The sequence below is a fragment of the Culex quinquefasciatus genome, chromosome 2 (genome assembly GCF_015732765.1).
Source record: "Culex quinquefasciatus strain JHB chromosome 2, VPISU_Cqui_1.0_pri_paternal, whole genome shotgun sequence".
Taxonomy (NCBI): domain Eukaryota; kingdom Metazoa; phylum Arthropoda; class Insecta; order Diptera; family Culicidae; genus Culex; species Culex quinquefasciatus.
In genome coordinates, this window is record NC_051862.1 from 107,062 (window position 1) to 127,705 (window position 20,644).

General features: G+C 34.3%; 1 protein-coding gene across 1 annotated transcript; it reads right to left on the reverse strand.

The window, feature by feature from the left end:
- Window positions 1–4,776: 4,776 nt before the first annotated feature.
- On the reverse strand, window positions 4,777–16,282 carry LOC6040524 (homeobox protein six1b). Its single transcript, XM_038258371.1, has 4 exons — window positions 15,806–16,282; window positions 6,218–6,364; window positions 5,531–6,161; window positions 4,777–5,123 (listed from the first exon to the last, which is right to left on the reverse strand). The coding sequence occupies exons 1-4, from the start codon at window positions 15,909–15,911 to the stop codon at window positions 5,006–5,008; spliced, it is 1,002 nt and encodes a 333-aa protein (XP_038114299.1). The 5' UTR covers window positions 15,912–16,282; the 3' UTR covers window positions 4,777–5,005.
- Window positions 16,283–20,644: the final 4,362 nt, after the last annotated feature.

Genomic DNA, 20,644 nt, shown 5'->3' on the forward strand with positions numbered 1-20,644 from the left:
TATTCGATCTTCAAATGAAAATATTTGCCTTTCACCTTTTGATTTCCTACACCCAAAATTCCGAGTCCAGAGAATCGTTCCCTAGAGAATAACGCTACCAACCCGAGCAGGGGTAAATAACACGGGAATACCAAATTTTGGTATTACTTGGGCAAATAACAGGGACCAAAATGTGCCCTTGGTTGTCCATTAATAGATGGTAAAATACCATGAAATCATACCAAAATCTTGTATGTGGAAGGGCACAACAATCCCAAACCATGTTATTCCAAAGGTAAAATAATACCACAAAATAAAACCATTTCAATACCAAGTTGAGGTCCTCTGGATTTTTGAACATTGCTTGAATACCAAAACTTGGTATTGCCATGGTTTTTTTTAGGTATTCCCACGCCCTTGGAAATCAGATTTTGGTATTCCTGTGGTCGTCCACATACATGATTTCATGGTATTTTACTTACTATTACTGGGCAACCAAGAGCACATTTCGGTAGCTGGTATTTGCACAAGAAATACCGAAATTTGGTATTTTCATACCATTTTTAGTGCAACAATTGCAGTTAGTAAAAAAACGGAAATGATCCATATGCAACAGCCAAATCTACTCACCTGATGATTCCATGTTGTTTTTAGTGATATTCTTCACCACATCGAATGCATTTCGTTAGTTGTGTGCTATCTTGTGACAACGACCATTTAGTACTTTTCGAGAAAATCGATTTTTAAAGTTTGTTGGTAAATAATTTCAAAACTATGAATGATAGACCCAAACTTGTTGAAGCAATCGGTTCGTATACTATCGCTTAACAAACGCTCCAAGTTTCAACTGATTTGGTTACACCAGTTAAAAGATACAGAAAATAATGTAAACAAAAATCTGAAAAGCACGTGTCAAAAGTGTGTTTCGAAAATAAAATTGTACTACGTGTCACAAGTGTGCACAGAATTCCAATACAAACTAAAATAAGCTCAAATCAATGGTTTAATCGACTTAATCAGAATATTTTTATAAACAAAAGGTTGCATTGCCTTTAGAAAGTAGGGGAGAGTGGGGAGACTTGATCCCCTTTTTTTGTATCGCACATAACTCTGTCAATTTCTCACAAAACTACAAACTTTTTGCATGAATTGAAAGCTTCAACATTCAACTATGTTTAGTTGTTAAGGGTATTTCATCAGAGGAACTCTTCGAATCATGCCAAGCGTTTTTAAAAAAATATTTTAAACAGGCATTTTAAAAATGTTAGGGGTAACTTGATCCCCCTTTCAACATTTTGAAGAAATCTTAAGCAAAATGTTTCTTTTTCATCCAAACTTTTAATTTTCTATAAGTTACAGCAATTTGACATAAAACCTGTACGTTTGTGTTCAAAATATAACAAGTTTAGTATGTAAAATATTTGAAAACTTAAAATATTATTTTTTAGAACAAAATTAAGCATGTTTACAAAAGCTGGAAATTTTTGTTTACAAAACTTTTGAAAAAAAAGTTCAAACTGCAGTAAGTTATGTACAACTATACTAAAGGAAACTATGTATGAAAGCCCAGCCCAATTAATTGATCTTGAGGCTGATTCCAGTGACTGTAAAAATGCAGGGATCAAGTCTCCCTAAACGCACTTTTTTCAACAATTGATTGTAAAAATAGTATGACGATAAATTTAACATAAAATGCGTATGGGTTTTTGAGTTGATAAGTTTATGAAACAATTCGTGTATAAAAAATATTTTTTTGAATAAATTTTGAGTGTTTTCTATACCTATTAAAACTAAGAAAAAAGATCTCTTTGAGGTTTTTGGCAGCACTTTTTAGAAAAATGTGTGTAACTCGATCTAAACATTTTTTAATTTTTTTCTTTGTTTTCTACAATGAATTTTAGTTAATTTCGCACAACTTTCTAGAACAAAGCTAATTGTTTTACCCACATGCTGACGAGATACAGGCTTGGGATCAAGTGTCCCCGGGGATCAAGTCTCCCCACTCTCCCCTATGTGTGTATTTAAATTTGTGAAAAACAAGAAAAAAAATCCACATTTTCCAGCAACATGTATGACGTGTCACAAGTGTGCACAATCATTTTGATGATAAATTGGACTATGTCACAAGTGTGTATTGCGATATCCGGGAAACGGAAGCGAGTTTCCAAAATCGGGTTAAAGCATCTTGTAGTGTATAGCAAAACGTCATATTTAACTCATTTTCGACCAAAATGGTCTATGTCACAAGATAGCACACAGCTGACGATTTGTCATTGATGAACGGCCTGTGCATGAAGTTCTTGAAGCTTCTGAAAAATAACAAGATTGAAAAATAAGTGTTTTTAAAATGAAACTGAATTAAAATTCACCAAAATTCAATAGTCTGTCTCGTTAGTCAAAGTATTTGGTTATCCCGACTTAGAGAAATTTCAACGATTTAAAAAAATCTTAGTGGGTACATGTAAATAAGCTTTAACATTTTTGAGTTTCAAGTCTAGAGTTTTTTTTATTAGGTCCTATAAACATATGAAAGACAATAGTTTATTGGTCCTTTTCAAAAAAAACTCTGGAAGTCATTTTAGCGCACAATTATTTATATCGTCAAAATTTATAAAAAATTTCCCTTAGTTTCAGAGGAATTAAATGAAACACTTCAATACCAAAATAATACCAAAATGTGGATTTCTGACTAAGAAAATTTTCCACAATTTCAAGTCATTTCTATAGGGAGTTTATCAAAAATGTTTAAAATCAAGTTTGAAATTTCCGGTTTTCAATGAAAGCATTCGCTTTGAGACATCATTTTAGCGCAAAATTGATTATTTTGTCAAAATTGGTCAAAATTTTCCCATAGTTTCAGCGGAATTTGATAAAACACTGTAATACCAAAAGAATATCAAAATGTGGTGTTCGACCATTGACAAATTCTGCAATTTTGCAATATCAAAACAATACCTCAAATTTATATGATACCACATTTTGCTCTTGCATAATCCTCAAGACAAATTTTAAAGGGTCCAGGAATACCAAAATTTGGTATTGATACCAGAGAAATGCTCGGGAACTCCCACCACCACAACAATTGAAACGATAAATCTCCAACAAGTGTCATACATTCACATCTGACCACACTCCTTGTTCACAAAGCTGTGGTGGCCGAGGCAGTTAAGTAATTGAGTTAGTATGTCAAAGGTCTCTGGTTCGATTACCGTAGTCGACACTTCTGGTTTTTTGTTATGACGGATGAACTTTTTTGGCAAATGAACTTAGTGAGAATAATTTTTTGCCCATCTCGAGCTGTGTTCTCTGTGTCTTTTTATTTTTTCACGATTAGGTTGACAAACGAGCATTTACAATGAACTCAAATTGATGAGCGATGAACTCAAATGCATATAAAAAGTCATAAACAGGAATCAAGGAGTAAGAAGTAGGACGCGAATGTCAAGAAAATGAAGAAATTCGAAGATAATTGGGAGAGAATTGAGCGAAAGGACACCGGAAATGGTAATTTGTCTCTCAATTCTCTCTCGTTTTGCACGAACGATGAACGTTTTGACCGAACGATGAACATTTTGCTTCGTGCGTGTTGGAAAAGATCTCAGTGAACAAAAATAACAGGCCATATATGCCAACATTTGCATGGAAAAAGTGTTTAAATGTATTTTACGCTAGTTCAGTTGTTTTGCAATCATTAGTTTTCAAAAACGAAAACAAAAATTTTAGCAAAAAAAACATTTTGCAATACTACCCCATCGACAATTTTCAATAATTCAAAAGATTTTTAAATCAACCCAAACATACTAAAAATGATTCTAAACGCAGTTGAATGCATTTTTAATTGATTTCAGCTGATTGCATTTCAATTTCCATTGAAATTTTAAAGTTCTTTGAAAAAATATTTTTTTGCCCCCTTGATTTTTCGGGCAAATCTTGAAGGCCTCCCCCCCCCCCCTTCAAAGTTTGCCCGGAGACAAAAACTTAAAGTAAAATTTGTACCATTCTAATCGAATCATGATAAAAAAAATATTTTCGTGTATTTTATTTTCTCACTTTTAACATCGAATTCGAGTTCTGCGACCCCATTTTTGTCAAATTTAGTTGTTGATTGCCTGTTAGCATACCAAATACATTTTTTCAGTATTTCAACACCGGCCACCATCTTCATTTAAACATTTTAAATCACTTAGGAGTGGAGGTGGGCAAAACCGCTCTTTTTAAGGAGCCGCTCATTTTCCCTTACTCATTAAAAAGAGCGGCTCTTTTGAACAGCTCTTTCGCTCTTTTTAAAAATTTTGATGAAAAGGCTATTTTTAGGAATGGTGTGATTCTTAAAGTTTTTTTACTGGATTTTTAAAAATTATTTAAAAACCTAAAAACGAGAAGATGCGGTTGGTTTGAGCGGTCTCTATGTTAAAATTTCTACTCGAAACTAAACTCAAATCTTTTTCTTTTTTATGTTTTGGAGAAAATTGCAATTAATTTTACGAAATTGCGTTTATTTCTGCCAAAATTGAACAGATGCCGATTTTTTATTTGGAGAAATTATTCTGCGAGCTCTTTTCTACATTCTGATTTTATCGAATAAGTCTATAAATGATAAAGTTTATTCGAGCAAAAAAAAAGCTACGAGAACAGCTAAACATTCCATTGAGCACCTTATGGTGGCATATCAGTACTTTGGCGTTCAATTACAGCCTTTTACAAAATAAATGGCTTTATGGCAAAAAGAACAAGCAAGTTTCTTTTATCTTAAAAAAAATCTCAAATATAAAAAACAATAAATAATAAAACAAAAGATTTCCCTTTAATACATTTATTAACTTATGTAAGGACATTAGTTTGTCGTTAAGTAATTAGCCTTAAAGCTAACCTATCACATGTTTCTTTGTATTTAGTTTTTATTTACCCATACGTGAAATTGATTCTATAAATGGGTTTAAACACTGACGAAGATAATTTATACGTTTTAAGTTCTCTGGTATTAACAAACTGGTTTTCATAATTCTTTTGAATCTGACAGCTATTTTTACTGGACCGCATACATGTCATTTGTGTGATACGCGTGTCCACCGTAATTAGCAACGTTGAATAGTCTTTGATAATCCTGCGTTGGAGCAACTGGTAGGACCGGCAACATCATATCACTGCAAAATAAAATGAAAAGAAGACGTTTTTTTAAACCTTTAATTATTTTCAATTGTCAAGCACTGTCATCATAAAGAATGAACCACCCTGAATAAACCAAAAGAAAAGTCTTTGACAGACTGTTGCGCTTTAACAGCTTGCAAGATATATTATGAAAAATGCTTTACTCAAATCATGTTCAACAGAAAAAAAAAATCTGGTAAAGAAACTTACACAACTTAAAGAATGGTGGTGGCCACATGCCATATGTGTGAAGTCAGGATTGAATAAATTAGGAGGACAGTGCATTTTTCACAGCACTTGTAAGATTTTTGTGCAACCTTCACATTCATTTTGACACGCTTGTGTTGTAAGTTACAGGCCTAATTATAAACACGTGTGTATTATGTAGTGCTAGAATACTTACGGCCTTGCTTGTGGCGTCCTGTCGCGTTGTCTTCGATTCTTAAACCAGTTGGACACTTGGGTCAGTGTGAGTCCTGTTTTTTTGGCTAGGGTTTTCTTCTCATCTGGTGTTGGGTATCGATTCCGTGTATAGCAGTCTTTCAACGCGTTGCGACTTTTTTCTTTGAAGCAGTAAACTGTTTCTTCGCCGTCCCAAATAGTTTTTGGTAAGGGGTACTTTTTTCGTAATCTATATTTATCTACAGCACCCAAGGGCCTTCCTCTGACTTTCTCAGCCTCACGGTAATGAGCCTTAAACCATAAGTTTTGCAGATCCGAGTGGTGTTTGGGGGAATAAAAATGAGATTCTAATAACGCATAGAGCTCATGAAATGATCCTCGATGATAAGCCACGAGACATCTGGCTCTGAGCAAACTTTCATTGTTGCTGACGATCTCATTCTGTGGAATACTCCACAAAAAAGATGTAAGCTTTTCGACATCACCTTGTTGCTGCAAAGCTTCACACATGCATTGAATTTGTTCAGGATTAAAATTCAGAAACTTTCTATCTACATCCTCACTGTTGGTTTGCGGTTGAAAATTATTAAGAAATGAACTTGAACTGTTTTCTTGTGCACTTATAGTCTTATCTGTAAAAAAAAAAACGTTATCATTTTCGAAATATCTTAAAACATAACACACTTACTCAAGTAATAAGAGCCCTCAGACTGAGTTTGAACTTTTATTGGGTAAGTATTTTCATTACATTTACGTTCATATTCTTTGTCGGTGAACTCTTGTAGTTTGTCAGAAAAAAATAGAGTTTTGATGGAATTTCCTGTGTCTCGATAACCTGTAATAAAAATCCAGCATGAAACTCTGCGTAGGAATTGATAACGATTGCTATATAAAGAATGACAAGTAGCATTGCAAAGGAGAATGGGCAAATTTGTATGGGAGCTGGTCCAAGGATGTACACAAACGGGAACATCTTTTTTCGAAAGATCTCGCCGAGACATGAAAAAAAGTCTTCTGGACCAACTCTCTAAACCCCGGGGTTCAAAAGTTACATGCTGTTGAAGTTTGAGCATTTTGAGTAAAAATATACAAAAAATCGTATTTTTGCTATTTCTAAAATCATTTATAAAATCTCTGTTTCATTATGGATTTCGATTTTCTGGAGATCATTCGACGCGTATCAGCAACAACTATAAATTCTGATATGTCTTAGCATGATTGAAACATGATTTCTCTTGTTTTTATGCGTTTGAACCGTTTTTGCAAGAGTCATCCCATAGAAACAAGTCGAAACTTCAAGGTTTTGAAACCGGATCCGACCCAGACTGCTTCAGTGAGTATGGAAGGCTTCAGTGCAATGTTGTAACAACTTATTTGGATGGTCTGAGTCATCCGAAAACTCCCCCCCCCCCCCCAACCTATAACAATTCCTCCGTTTAATCAACGATACTGGACAACGTTGTTTATTGTCAAGCCCTGAAGAAGGTCCCAACCAAGGACCGAAACGTTGGCGACGACAAAATATGAATCGACGCGTTTTAATGCGACTGCAAGCCGAAACAATCTCTTTACGTTCTACTTTGCTAATGTGTTAGGATGTCCTGGGTCATCCAATGACTCCCTGGAGTGTGGAGCTACAGCCGTAACAAGCAAGAGGTCGATGGTTTTTGACCCCGGAACATACCCGGATAGCTTAAGTCAATATGGTAGACTGCTTTATTAATGTGTTGGGATGTCTTTGATCATCCTTGGAATCCCTGGTGTTATGACCTTTTTCTTGTTACAGTGACCCAAATATCTTGGAAGACCCAGGACATCCTAACACATTAGCAAAGTAGTCTACCACACTCACTGAAGCTATGCGGGTATGTTCCGTTGTCAAAGCCGGTCGACATTTTGCTTGTTACGGTAGTAGACCCACAGATCTTAACTCCAGGGAGTCCTATATATAGGAGAACCCAGGAACCCCCTCACTGAAGCCATGCGGGTATGATCAGTGGTCAAAAACCGCCGACATCTTGCTTGTTACGGCGGTAGACTCACCGGTCTTAACTCCAAGGAGTTCTCGGATGACTCAGACCATCCAAATAAGTTGTTACAACATTGCACTGAAGCCTTCCATACTCACTGAAGCAGTCTGGGTCGGATCCGGTTTCAAAACCTTGAAGTTTCGACATGTTTCTATGGGATGACTCTTGCAAAAACGGTTCAAACGCATAAAAACAAGAGAAATCATGTTTCAATCATGCTAAGACATATCAGAATTTATAGTTGTTGCTGATACGCGTCGAATGAACTCAAGAAAATCGAAATCCATAATGAAACAGAGATTTTATAAATGATTTTAGAAATAGCAAAAATACGATTTTTTGTATATTTTTACTCAAAATGCTCAAACTTCAACAGCATGTAACTTTTGAACCCCGGGGTTTAGAGAGTTGGTCCAGAAGACTTTTTTTCATGTGTCGGCGAGATCTTTCGAAAAAAGTTGGTCCCGTTCGTGTACATCCTTGGACCAAATTCGCCCATTCTCCTTTCTCTGAAAGTCTTTCCACAAAATGCATACTTTCTACAAAAAAAAAAAATGTTTCCGTTATGTATCCATGTTTGAATAGGCGAACAATGAGTGGAAATTGGCGAATTTTATGGAAATAGGACCGAAATCTTAACCTGCCAAGCATATGAAAATTTCCCTTAAATAAAAGACGCAACTTTTGGTACCGTCATCAGGGGTAACTTTGGGTCTGGGAATGAGACCCAATCTCATCCCCAGACCCAATGACTGTATCCTAAAAAACATCGTCATCGGTAAAATTTTGATGTTATCGCAGTTTTAGTGAAAAAAGTTGATTTTTCCCATTTTCGTCATCTTTCCGTTTCAGCGTGCGGCGCGCCTAAAACCCCAGAATATTTTCAATAAATTCAATAAATCTTTCCGTTTCAGCGCGCCTAAAACCCCAATATAATAAGTTGTCTAAGGAATTCCAAAGAAATCTTTTTAAGTATAGACTGTTTGGTCCCGAACTAGTATATTTATCTAAAATCTCAATCAATTACATTTCATTTGCGTCCAAGAGAGATAAAAACGGTTAAAATGGTGTAGAATTAAGATGTTTTGAAAAAAATCGTTTTTTGCGAAAATCGACGAAAATTGCCATTTTTGAACTACCCTAACACCTAAAATAGCGTAGGTTACCCTAATGCCCAAAGGATAAATTACGTGTTCAAGGAACCTAATTTTGAGCCCGATCGGACATTTTTTTCGAATCATACTGTTTTCGTTGGGAATTGCTGTATAGAGCAATTCCAGCCCAAATCAGGAAATTTTCTGGTACTTTTGTACCCAACCCTCTCCGATTTCAATGAAACTTTGTAGACATGCCATTTTTGTGTATAAGGAGCCAAAAAAAAAAATCAAACCATCCACATTAACGACCCCCGGGTCTTTTGTGGTCTCTATTGCAAACCTCTGCTCGAACCTAGGAGTCCGAAGGCTTGAATGGGGAGAGCACCCAAACCTCTTTTTACTCCAAGGAACCTTCCACCCCAGTGTTTGAACTGACGACTTTTGGAATGCGAGTCCAACCGCCGCCAGCGATTCCACCGGAGTAGGCTTGGTTTGGTGTGTTGTTTGTACTTATGGCATGGAGACGACTCCTACACCTGGAATGACTTAGCGGCCTAACAACAACCAAGGCCGGGACCGACATTTTACTTCCTCATCCGATGGAAGGTTGGAGCAGATGGGAATCGAACCCAGAATCATCCGCTTACAAAGCGGACAGCGTAACCATTCGGCCACGCACTGCCAATAGTACTCGAAAATAACATTTTTTCATCAAAAAAAAATATCTTAGCAGGCAGTGCCCAACATGTGGAAGGTAATTAAATTAAGAAATTTTGGAGAAAGGCACTATTTATTTCAGGAAATTGGGCATATCTCTGCTTATATTGAACCAAAACTGATACTTTTTTATGGAACTTGTTCAGAAAACTGTTTGCTACAATGTGATTGATTCTAAAATGTTTTAAAATGTAATAGTGTGATGTGGCAGAGGATTGAAAAAATAATTTTCGGAGCCTATTGGGTAGTAAAGAGCTTATTAAATAAATAATCTATGTTTTGCATTGTTTAAAGCACAAATTTGTATCCAGGCAATGTGTTGCTCTGATTTCATGACGAATTGCACACAGAAAAGATTTACTTTCGGTCGTATCGATTTTTTTTATTGGAGATCAAATATTGGTCAAATATAGTTGGTTATATTCCCCAAAGTATATTCGTAATAAATTTGAGTGATATCAACATGAGTGCACCGATTTTCTGTGATTTTTTGGAAGAAATATCCCATAAAATCGAATTATAATGTTCAAAAAAAAAGTTGGTCTAGACCCCCCGACGAAATATTTCGGTATACCCTGCAAAATGTCGGGAAAAAGCCCTTCTTTCACGGTGCCAAATATCAGACATTCCGAAATTTTTTCTTTGAGGTCTCGAAAAAATACACCGTGTTTTAAAAATAACAAAGTTGAAAAAATAGGGTTTTCTGGTGGTTTTTGGCGATTTCTATGTGACAGACTTGGTTTTTCTGTCTCGTAAATATTTTTACCGGAAAGCTCGTCCCACTTCCCATAAGTTTGCCTTTGACAGTTTTTCAATTTTACTTGTCTTATTATTTACGTAAGCTTATTTACTATCCAGGTTTCTACCACACTGAAAAAAATATTCTATTTATAGTTATGAGCAATGTAATTAAACTTATATCTGTAAGCCCAAACATTTAATTGAAATGCTGTCAAAGGCAAACTTATGGGAAATGGGACGAGCTTTCCGGTAAAAATATTTACGAGACAGAAAAACCAAGTCTGTCATATGGGTAATTCTCTACCAACTCACACGAAATCGGGAAAAGTTGCCCCGACCCCTCTTCGATTTGCGTGAAACTTTATCCTAAGGGGTAACTTTTGTCCCTGATCACGAATCCGAGGTCCGTTTTTTGATATCTCGTGACGGAGGGGCGGTACGACCCCTTCCATTTTTGAGCATGCGAAAAAAGAGGTGTTTTTCAACAATTTGCAGCCTGAAACGGTGATGAGATAGAAATTTGGTGTCAAAGGGACCTTTATGTAAAATTAGACGCCCGATTTGATGGCGCACTCAGAATTCCGAATAAACGTATTTTTCATCGAAAAAAACACTTAATTTTTTTTTAAAATTCTCCCGTTTTCCGTTACTCGACTGTAAAAAATTTTGGAGCATGTCATTTTATGGGAAATTTAATGTACTTTTCGAATCTACATTGTCCCAGAAGGGTCATTTTTTCATTTAGAACAAAATTTTTCATTTTAAAATTTCGTGTTTTTTCTAACTTTGCAGGGTTATTTTTAGAGTGTAACAATGTTCTACAAAGTTGTAGAGCAGACAATTACAAAATTTTGATATAGACATAAGGGTTTGCTTATAAACATCACGAGTTATCGCGATATTACGAAAAAAAGTTTTGAAAAAGTTACTTTTTGCGTTTCTCTTTGTTTCGTCGTCCGTGTCTGTCGCGGGTGACCATGAATGGCCATGATCGATGACGACCAACTTTCTCAAAACTTTTTTTCGTAATATCGCGATAACTCGTGATGTTTATAAGCAAACCCCTTATGTCTATACATCAAAATTTTTGTAATTGTCTGCTCTACAACTTTGTAGAACATTGTTACACTCTAAAAAATAACCCTGCAAAGTTAGAAAAAACACGAAATTTTAAAATGAAAAATTTTGTTCTAAATGAAAAAATGACCCTTCTGGGACAATATAGATTCGAAAAGAACATTAAATTTCCCATAAAATGACATGTTCCAAAAATTTTTACAGTCAAGTAACGGAAAATGGGAGAATTTTTAAAAGTTTTTTAGTGTTTTTTTCGATGAAAAATACGTTTTTTCGGAATTCTGAGTACGCTATCAAATCGGGCGTCTAATTTTACACAAAAGTCGCTTTGACACCAAATTTCTATCTCATCACCGTTTCAGGCTGCAAATTATTGAAAAACACCTCTTTTTTCACATGTTCAAAAATGGAAGGGGTCGTACCGCCCCTCCGTCACGAGATATCAAAAAACGGACCTCGGATTCGTGATCAGGGACAAAAGTTACCCCTTAGGACAAAGTTTCACGCAAATCGAAGAGGGGTCGGGGCAACTGCTGTGTGAGTTGGCGGAGAATTACCCATATAGAAATGAGCATGAGCATGAGCATGAGAGACCACCCATGGTTGCCCCTCCGTTGCTGATCAGAACCGTAATATCCTTTCAGCACTACTGATCATAGGCTTCGACTATCAAGTGGTGTTTCCCTTATCAACAGCATGTATGAATGCGCTGAAAAGATAAAACACCATGATTGCCAAAACAAGATCAGTTGCGAATAGGTAACAGTCATTGGCCACCAACGGTGCCCACCATGTCAGTTTGTAGATCTCGATTTTAAGGGGCGGGAATGTTAGTTAGCACAGGTTGCTACTAGGGCAGCTGATTTACTCTGTGCTTACACCCCACGAGCGCCAGGAACCTGAAAACTTGTTAGTAGGATAGGGTGTTTGGTCAGGATTCATCATAGAAAATGATGATGCGACCCAAAATCATAGTCTTTGTTGAAAGGTATTATATTTCATTCTCAAGGCAAACAATCGGATGCTGCTGATGAGACATTTCCCGTTTAACTGTTTGTTAAATTTTTAATGAAATGGTTTAATCTTAGACAGCCGACTGTGGAAAGATAAAGCCAAATAATATTTATTTATAAAATGAGGTGTTAAACGCAATGCTGCAATGATAGCGTAATCTGATTTTGAATTATATAATCACTTAGTTCATGAATTTGTTACGGAATAGACGCGACGAACTCGACCATCAAGATCAAGTGCCTTCCGATCTTCTTTCTTTTAGCTAGATAAGGTATTGATTTTCGTTGCCCAAGTCTGTCATATAGAAATTGCCAAAAACCACAAAAAAACCTATTTTTTCAACATTTTTATTTTTAAAACCGCTGTATCTTCCCAAGGATTGGACTTTGGGCAATGGTCAATATGGAGACTTTTATGTAAAATTGTCTAGGGAATCGATTCCCACTATCGATTCTGAAAAATTTTGACGTTTAGACCACTTTTCAAAAAAACAGTTTTAGTAAATGATTTTTGTTTTTATTTTAGGAGAGACATACCATCTTGTATTTTTCGTGAGTCTTTTTTGTAACATTTTAGGCTATTTCCTCAAAAAATTTGAGCGAAAAAAAAATCGTGACATCACCATCAAATTTAACTTTTAAACTTAAAAACTGAAAAATCTCATATAAGTGCCGTGCATTTTTGTTTCAGTGTATTTTTTTAGAAAGCCCGTCCAATTTCCTACAAGTTTGTCTTTGACCACTTTTTCACACTATGCAACGGCTTCGAGATACAGTAATTTTTAAATTGCAAAATACAAAAATATTTAAATATCTTACGCCCTTCTCGAATGATATTTTCGAGTACTATTGGCTCCATATATACAAAAATGGCTTACAAAGGCCTAGGATAACATGTCTACAAAGTTTCATTGAAATCGGAGAGGGTTGGGTACAAAAGTACCAGAAAAAATTCTGATTTCAGCTGGAATTGCTGTATATACGCAAAAAAACAATTCATTTAAAAGTCGTTTTAATGATTTTTAGCTCAATAATGCCGTGTGGATCAAAGATTTTTTCTTGACTTTACGAAAGTCTATTCAAAATTTCTTTAATCGAAGAAAATGTTTCATCATAGGGGAACAGCATCTTATTTCATAATGCTTCTATTGTTGCCATATCAGCACTTTGACTTTCAATTACAGTTCATAAAATGCTTTTTCAACAGAAATCTATAAATAGCTCAATAGGAAGTGAGCAAGCAAGTTTCTATCAACAGTTTTACAAAATAAGTAGTTGTTGAAAATCAGCAAATTGGACGGACTAAGGAGCGAGTGATTACCTGCAAAACGTACGAGAATTTCCCCTAATGACTCAGGAATGACTTAGGATTTTTTTTCGATATTTTAATTTTTCGTGATTAACTTGCAGCCTGATGATCATTCTACAATCATTCTTTTTAAATCAAACAATCACTGTTTTATCCAATGGAGAGTAAACCGTTTCGAGTTTAAACGAATTCGACTCCGACTCCACAGCCCTGGTGTAAAGCCAATCAACTATTTCTTGCAAATAAAAATAGCTATGTTCGAAGTCCGTCTTTGCAAAAAAATAAATAAAAAATCAATTTGACATAAAAATATTCAATATTTTTCTTCTCTAATGAGTAATCATCCAATTTGCTTGAATTCCGAAGTCAATTAAAATTATGACGAAAAATGTTAAGTTATGTTATAAATTTTGAGCTCTAATCAAAAATGTTTTTGCTCATATTTATGCACCCTTTGCATTTAAATTTATCCAAATAAAAAAAAACATACTCATAAAATAGTAAACAAACAGTCATCTTTCAGCCCGAGTTGGAAATCTTCTTAAGAGCGAGTTTTTCACCAATGTGTAACAGGTCGTATCGAGGTGTTCCGATTTGGATGAAACTTTCAGCGTTTGTTTGTCTATACATGAGGTGAACTCATGCCAAATATGAGCCCTCTACGACAAAGGGAAATGGGGTAAAACGGGCTTCGAAGTTTGAGGTTCAAAAAACCTAAAAAATCTTAAAATTGCTCGCATTTCCATAAAACTTCATCAATTCCAACTCCCGTAGATGCATTCGAAAGGTCTTTTAAAGCACTTCAAAATGTGCCATAGACATCCAGGATTGGTTTAACTTTTTCTCATAGCTTTTGCAAATTACTGTTAAAAATTGATGTTTTAAAAACCTTACTATCTTTTTGCAACAGCCTCCAACACCAATACTCCCATAGGTCAAAAGATAGGTAATTACATGGACTATAAGCTCACGGTATTAACTTTTTGGCCCATCGCAGTTTTTCTCATAGTTTTTCGATTTTTCTACAACAAGCATTTTACAACGTTAGTTTTTGCCCTGTAGGCCTCCCTAGCGGCACTTTTTGGTTTCATTTTTTCATATTTGGAATCCTCAGAAAATGGATAAAAAAAGATTGTATTATAGATTGTATTTATTAATTTCCCATTTTTTGGAACACGATTTTATCAAACATTTCTTTTTGCCGAAATTGTCAATAAACGTCAATTTTAAAATTGTTTATTATTGTGTAAAGTTTTAAAATTAATAATCAATAATTTTTGACGAGCAGAAATGTGTCGAAAAGTCGTGTTGCCGAAAATGGGTTGACACTAACTGAAATGTTTTTTTTCGCACATTTTTTCAGAAAAACTTAACTTTTGAAAATGATTGATTGCAACAAAAACTATTAGGAATAATGCTTTTAACAACATCTCTTTTATTTGAATTTTGAAATCGTTGCCTTCAATTTGAAATTTGACAAATAATTGACAAAAAAAAAATAGCAAAATCTCGGGTGAGTTTTCAAAAAGCCGTAAGAGCCACCATGACCTTCGGCACTAATATTCGTTTTTCTCCAAATAGTAACAAAATTTAATTTGTTTTTGAGTTCGGGGCACTTGAAAGACTTGTAGACGAACGATCCTAAATTTTGAAATTTGTTTTCGTAAGTAAGACGAATACCGATGCAAAAAAGGCTTTGTTTATTCATTAAAATGATTTAAAATCGGTAGCGCTAGTGCCAAAAAATATTACAAATTTTAAACAAAAGAAACACATACATTCATTATGAATACACATACACATACAAGTATTTTATCAAATTGTGATTCAGAGTCCAACAAATATCTTTTCAACAGAAAAAAAGGAAATCTCCGACGCCATTTAATTTTAACGATACATAACAATTCAATTTTATAATACATATTATATAAATTTACAAAAAAAATAATATTACCTTTTTTTCAGTCATATTACTCAAATAATGTATAAAAATGTGAACCTGATGAATATTCATAAGAACTGATGAAAATTCACCAATTCCTGATGTAATATTACACATTTTTTGACACAAAATCTGTCACCATTTCCTGATGAATATTACCATCATTATTTTTCTGTGTATATAACTTTTGGTAGCCAGATTTTTTTGCGCCGCAAAAAAACCGTTCCTTTATAACTCATGTTTAATTGAAAGGCAACCTTCAATGAAATTTTAATTGTCTTTTTTATAAGAGTCGAACATGCAATCAAATTTCAAATCAAAATCAAATAATCAGTTGCTGCAATACTAACCGTTTTGAGTATTAAACAAGTTTTGATTGGGTCCAAAACTTATGCTGTCTGATCCTCCAGAGTTAGAATCCAAATCGGCTAATGGTGATAATCCAGTGGTATCCATTTGTTATGGCACAACGATTTGGCGAAAAATCTGCACTCTCAAATATATAATTTAATTTTTATCACTTAACACTTCTTAGCCCTTAAGAATAATCTAGTGGAACGATTTTATGCTCAATTTTCACTTCTTTCACCGACACCCACTTGCATCTGTCTCACTCAAGTGCCAGACCCTAACTAAATCAAGGCTGGCAGAAATTTCATTCATGGTTTTTGTTCTTCTTCGCTTCCCCTTGTACATTATTTTCTATAGAACCAATGTAAGCAAGCGCGACAATTCCAAAAACAAAAAATCTAACAGGACTGTGTTTTCCGTACATTTTGCGAAGGGAGACAAAACACGCCCATTATGTTTTCAATGCATTTTTATCTGTTCTGTTACTTTTTCAAATAATCTTCATACGTATTCAGAAAAAAATGATCGGAAATTTTCTTCCGAATCTAATAAAAGTTATGTTTTGTTGCGATGTCTTCAATTGATGAAAAACTGGTTTTACTGGAAATCTATGCATGTTGCGTTGTATGACAAACTAACAATAACAAAATTTTAAAATACAGGGTACAAAAACGACGCCAAAACAAAATACACATAAACGAGAAAAAAAGACGCGAAATCGGTTGGTTTTGCTGCGCATTGCATATTTGAAATTTGTTGCCAAGGGCAACATTGAATTTGAACAGCAAGAGAGAGTTATGCTCCTCCTACCGTTTGGATTTGGGGGCATTCATATAGTACGTAAAATTTTCAGGAGTGATAAAAAATATGAAATCTGTTTATACGCATTACACTATAAGCTCGTTGATTTATTTTATTACTATAAACAAAATTTAAAATTATAGAACTATTTTTAACCTATTCCAGGAAGATGTGTTGAACTTTACTTTAGTGAACTTCACAAAAATTGCTCATTTGAAAAGTTATGTCAAGCTGTTGCATTAATTTTGTCAAGCCCTGATTGGTGTGATACAAAAAAAGTAGGCGTGGCTTGAAGTCCTTTGAAAGGATTCCTTTGTTCTTCACTGTGGCAAGTTGTAAGTTTGAACTTGGAATGTCAGCTTTAAAGGCGAAACTGAAAAAAGCAATACTAAGAATCTCATCTTAATTTGTGTTGACAGTAACCACAGCTTGAGCCCAGTAAGGAATAAATATTTAATCATTCAACAACATTGGCGACTACTTCTTTTCTATCTTGAAAACTAAAATTGCTGACACACGTCAGCGGAAAATGTCAGTATAAAATGAAACCGGAGCTACTTATTTTACCGTTATTGGAATGATATTTTCAACTGCTTACGCCACCAAAATGCATTTGACGTTGTTATGAGAAATGGAGCCACGGAAACGATGCACGATGTTCGTCAGAAAATTCAATTCATTGCCAACATCAATTTTTGAATTTGCTTTTCCATTAAATGCAAAATCTTTACTCGAATGACACAGTAATTTACGCAAAGGAAAACATGTGTTTTGTTGATTTAATCTTATTAATTAGCTTGTAAATTATGGTATGAGTCCTAAAACCAGCGAGAATCAATAAGAGTTTGTGGCATTGAAAGGAACGGCACATATATTTTTGATGCGACAGATTGTTTAACATTTATTCTATTAGAAATCTAAGACAAGAAAATCTTACAGCTCGGCTGAAAATAGTTGCAGGTCAGTTGATATACCGCAATCCGATTTTTTTTTTTTTGCCTCAGAATAATCCTGTTAATGGATGTTTACCATGTTTGAATATGTTTTGTGAAAGTGAGTTCTTGTGTCACGAGACCTTCAAAACAGCAAACAATGTTTGCCTTTTTGGAAATTTTATTTATTATATTTTTTATTACCAAAGAAATGCTTTTGCATCATTGATTGAGGCCCAGAGTTTCTGACTATTGTTTTTGTTTTTGGTAGGACAATTCAGAAAACCCTTAAAATATTCTAATCTGTCTTTTTTTATTATTTCACTTTAGAACGAACAAAATCAGCTATCAAAAATATCGTTTTTTTGAAATTTGAAATTTTCAAGAAAAACTTCCAGAGCATCTGAATACCAGCTCGGTTTTGATACAGCGTGAAACGTCGATTTTAAAACATCAAAATCCAAAAAGTGAGGACTAAACCAATCGCTCCCAAACTTTGGGGATTTGTTTAGGACCTCAATAGAAACTGGAAAACTGCTTTGCCCACTTGTTCGAATATCTTTATTTTTTCATGCAATCATATTACACACTAATGGCCATACCCTACGCAAAATGTTCTGCATGGAGTTCATAGAACAAGCATAACGTATTAAAGAACTTTAAAAAAATCGGAAATGAGTTAAAAATCAATTGATTGCATGATAGAAAAATTCATTTATGCTTCTGCTTCTTGATCATCCGCTGACAAGGCAAAACCTCTAACTTTTAAACAGCCAAGGTGTGGTTTGTCTACTTTGCTTTGGATCTGTCTTCCCAGATATTCTTAAAAATTGTTTCTTTCAAGAACGAGATTTACCAAAAAAGCAAAAATAAAAACATAATTATATTTATTTAACAAATTTATCTAACTTTTTTAACACTTATGGTAGAACAAAGCTGCGCAACTATTGAACATCGTTCTGTCATTGTTGACCATGAAACATTTTAGATTCGTTCTATACACCAAAAGATACGCTGGTCCCTGGCCTCTAAAACGTAGTTTTATTATTTATCAATTGCTTGTACCTCGCGAACCTGGGAATTGCTCTAAAAAAATAAGTGCGCACCTTTACCACGTTAAGGTGCACTTATGCGGGCTGAGGGTTTTTATTTTTAGTTATTTTATGAATAAAAGTAATTTTTCATTCAGTTTGGGGATACAAATTGGGGAATGTTTTTTTTACCCCACATGAAATTACATTTATAGTAAATTTAGCTTATTGCACTAAATAGCACTAGTATAAATAATGTATCATTTTTCAGGATAAAATCATTTCTATATTGCATAAAATCATATTTTCGGTTCAATTTTGGGCCAAGTATTATTTTTGCGGTTATGAATCTATTTTACTAAAAATAAATGTTAATCAGACTGTTTTATTTTTCTTCATGCAAAAATACGTGTAAATTTGAGTGCGCATCGTTGCCCCGAAAATTTCTTTTTAGGAAAACAAATGATAAAAAATAAAAAAAGGTTAATTCCAAAAAATCTTTGTTTGTTAGCAAGATATTTGGTTAAACTAAACACTAGTTAAGAGGTTTCAAAGATTTATTGAGTTTTTTTTTCGACTTGCCATGACTGCGACCATTTATTTGAACTATTGTAGACCTGCTGATCTATTTTTGATCGACGAGGCTCCTAATTTGCTGTTCTTGAGCAAAAATATTGAACGAAGAAAAATCGTGGGCTTTGAAATTATAAAATAAAAATTAAATTAAAAGACGTGATTTCCCATCGTTCTCATCGCAGCACCTTAACAAACAAACAAAAATCCAATCAAATTGTTCGCTCTACAGCAGGGGTGACCAAAGTATGGCCCTCGGGCCAAACCTGGTTTTTATTATTCAATCAAGTGTTGATTAGTGTTGATGAATAACTGAATAAGATTAAAAATATTAATTTCGTCAAAATGTTCATCAAACATTTTTGAAAATGATATGTTCAAAGAAGAAAACTGTAAAATAGCAAAAATATAGGTATTTTATATGAATAAGAAAGTTATAATACACAACATCCTTATGAGCTGGGCCTCAAAATTGTTTTGCACTTAGACATCTTCCAACTTGGGATTTAAACTAAGATTCATTTGGGTTATGAATCTGATTGACTAAGACCTGATTCAGATAAACCGATTTTTATTGGATTTGGAGGATTATTGTTAAAAATGGCTTTTACAACAATTTATTATTTTAGTTGCACTTTATTAAAATATAAAACTAAAACAAAAAGGTCAAAACCTCTCGACCTGCAAATAAGATACTCACATAAATATTTGCAAAGGCCTAACATGCATTTTTGGTGTTGTTGAATTTATTAAATTCGAATCAATTGTTTCGAAGCTCTCTTGACAAAATTTTTGGAGAAATTTCAAATGAAATAAATAACAAAAGCATTATCATTAGCAATAAAGGTCGCACAATTCCGGATGGCTGCACAACGCTTATATTGCTGTTTAACGTGAAGATTTCCATCATTGTCATGATTTTTCGTTCGAAGATATAAATTTTGCGTCGCTTTCAATATTTTGACAAAATTCCTTCAACAATTTGTTAAGAATAGTGCCCTACACATTCTGATTCCTTTTGGTAACGATTATCCCATTCCTTGTGAAGTTATGGAAATCGTCATTAATCAATGATTACCAACTAGGACGTAAATGACTGTGCCACAAAATTATATAAATTTTGAAGCACAATTGATTTAGATCAAAAATTCCTTCAGTGGCTTCAAGAAGGGAACAACCGGCACACGCTGATTCCTTTTGGTGCTGAAATTCGTCAAATTGAATTTAATACAGAATATTTTATAGCGATGATTAGGGTTAGTGAAATTTCACGATTTCGCGGACAGCGTGAAATCCGCGAAATTTTGCTTTTTCCGCGAAATCCCGTGAAATTTCATGTTTGTGTGAAAATGTAACGATTTTTCTCTAAATATTTAATCAAATTCAAAAAGGAATAAAAATAACTCTATGAACTACTGTAGAATTAAGCGAGTGAATACCCTGGTTTTATTACTAATATGGGGTTAGTATTTTTTGACGATTTCGTGAAATTTATCAATTT

Coding starts and splice junctions, on each gene's coding strand:
- LOC6040524 (XM_038258371.1), bottom strand. CDS start 15,911: ATGGATACCACTGGATTATCACCATTAGCCGATTTGGATTCTAACTCT. Junction 6,162..6,217: donor TGAGGGCTCTTATTACTTGA/GTAAGTGTGTTA, acceptor TTTTTTTTACAG/ATAAGACTATAAGTGCACAA. Junction 5,124..5,530: donor AGGACGCCACAAGCAAGGCC/GTAAGTATTCTA, acceptor TTTATTTTGCAG/TGATATGATGTTGCCGGTCC.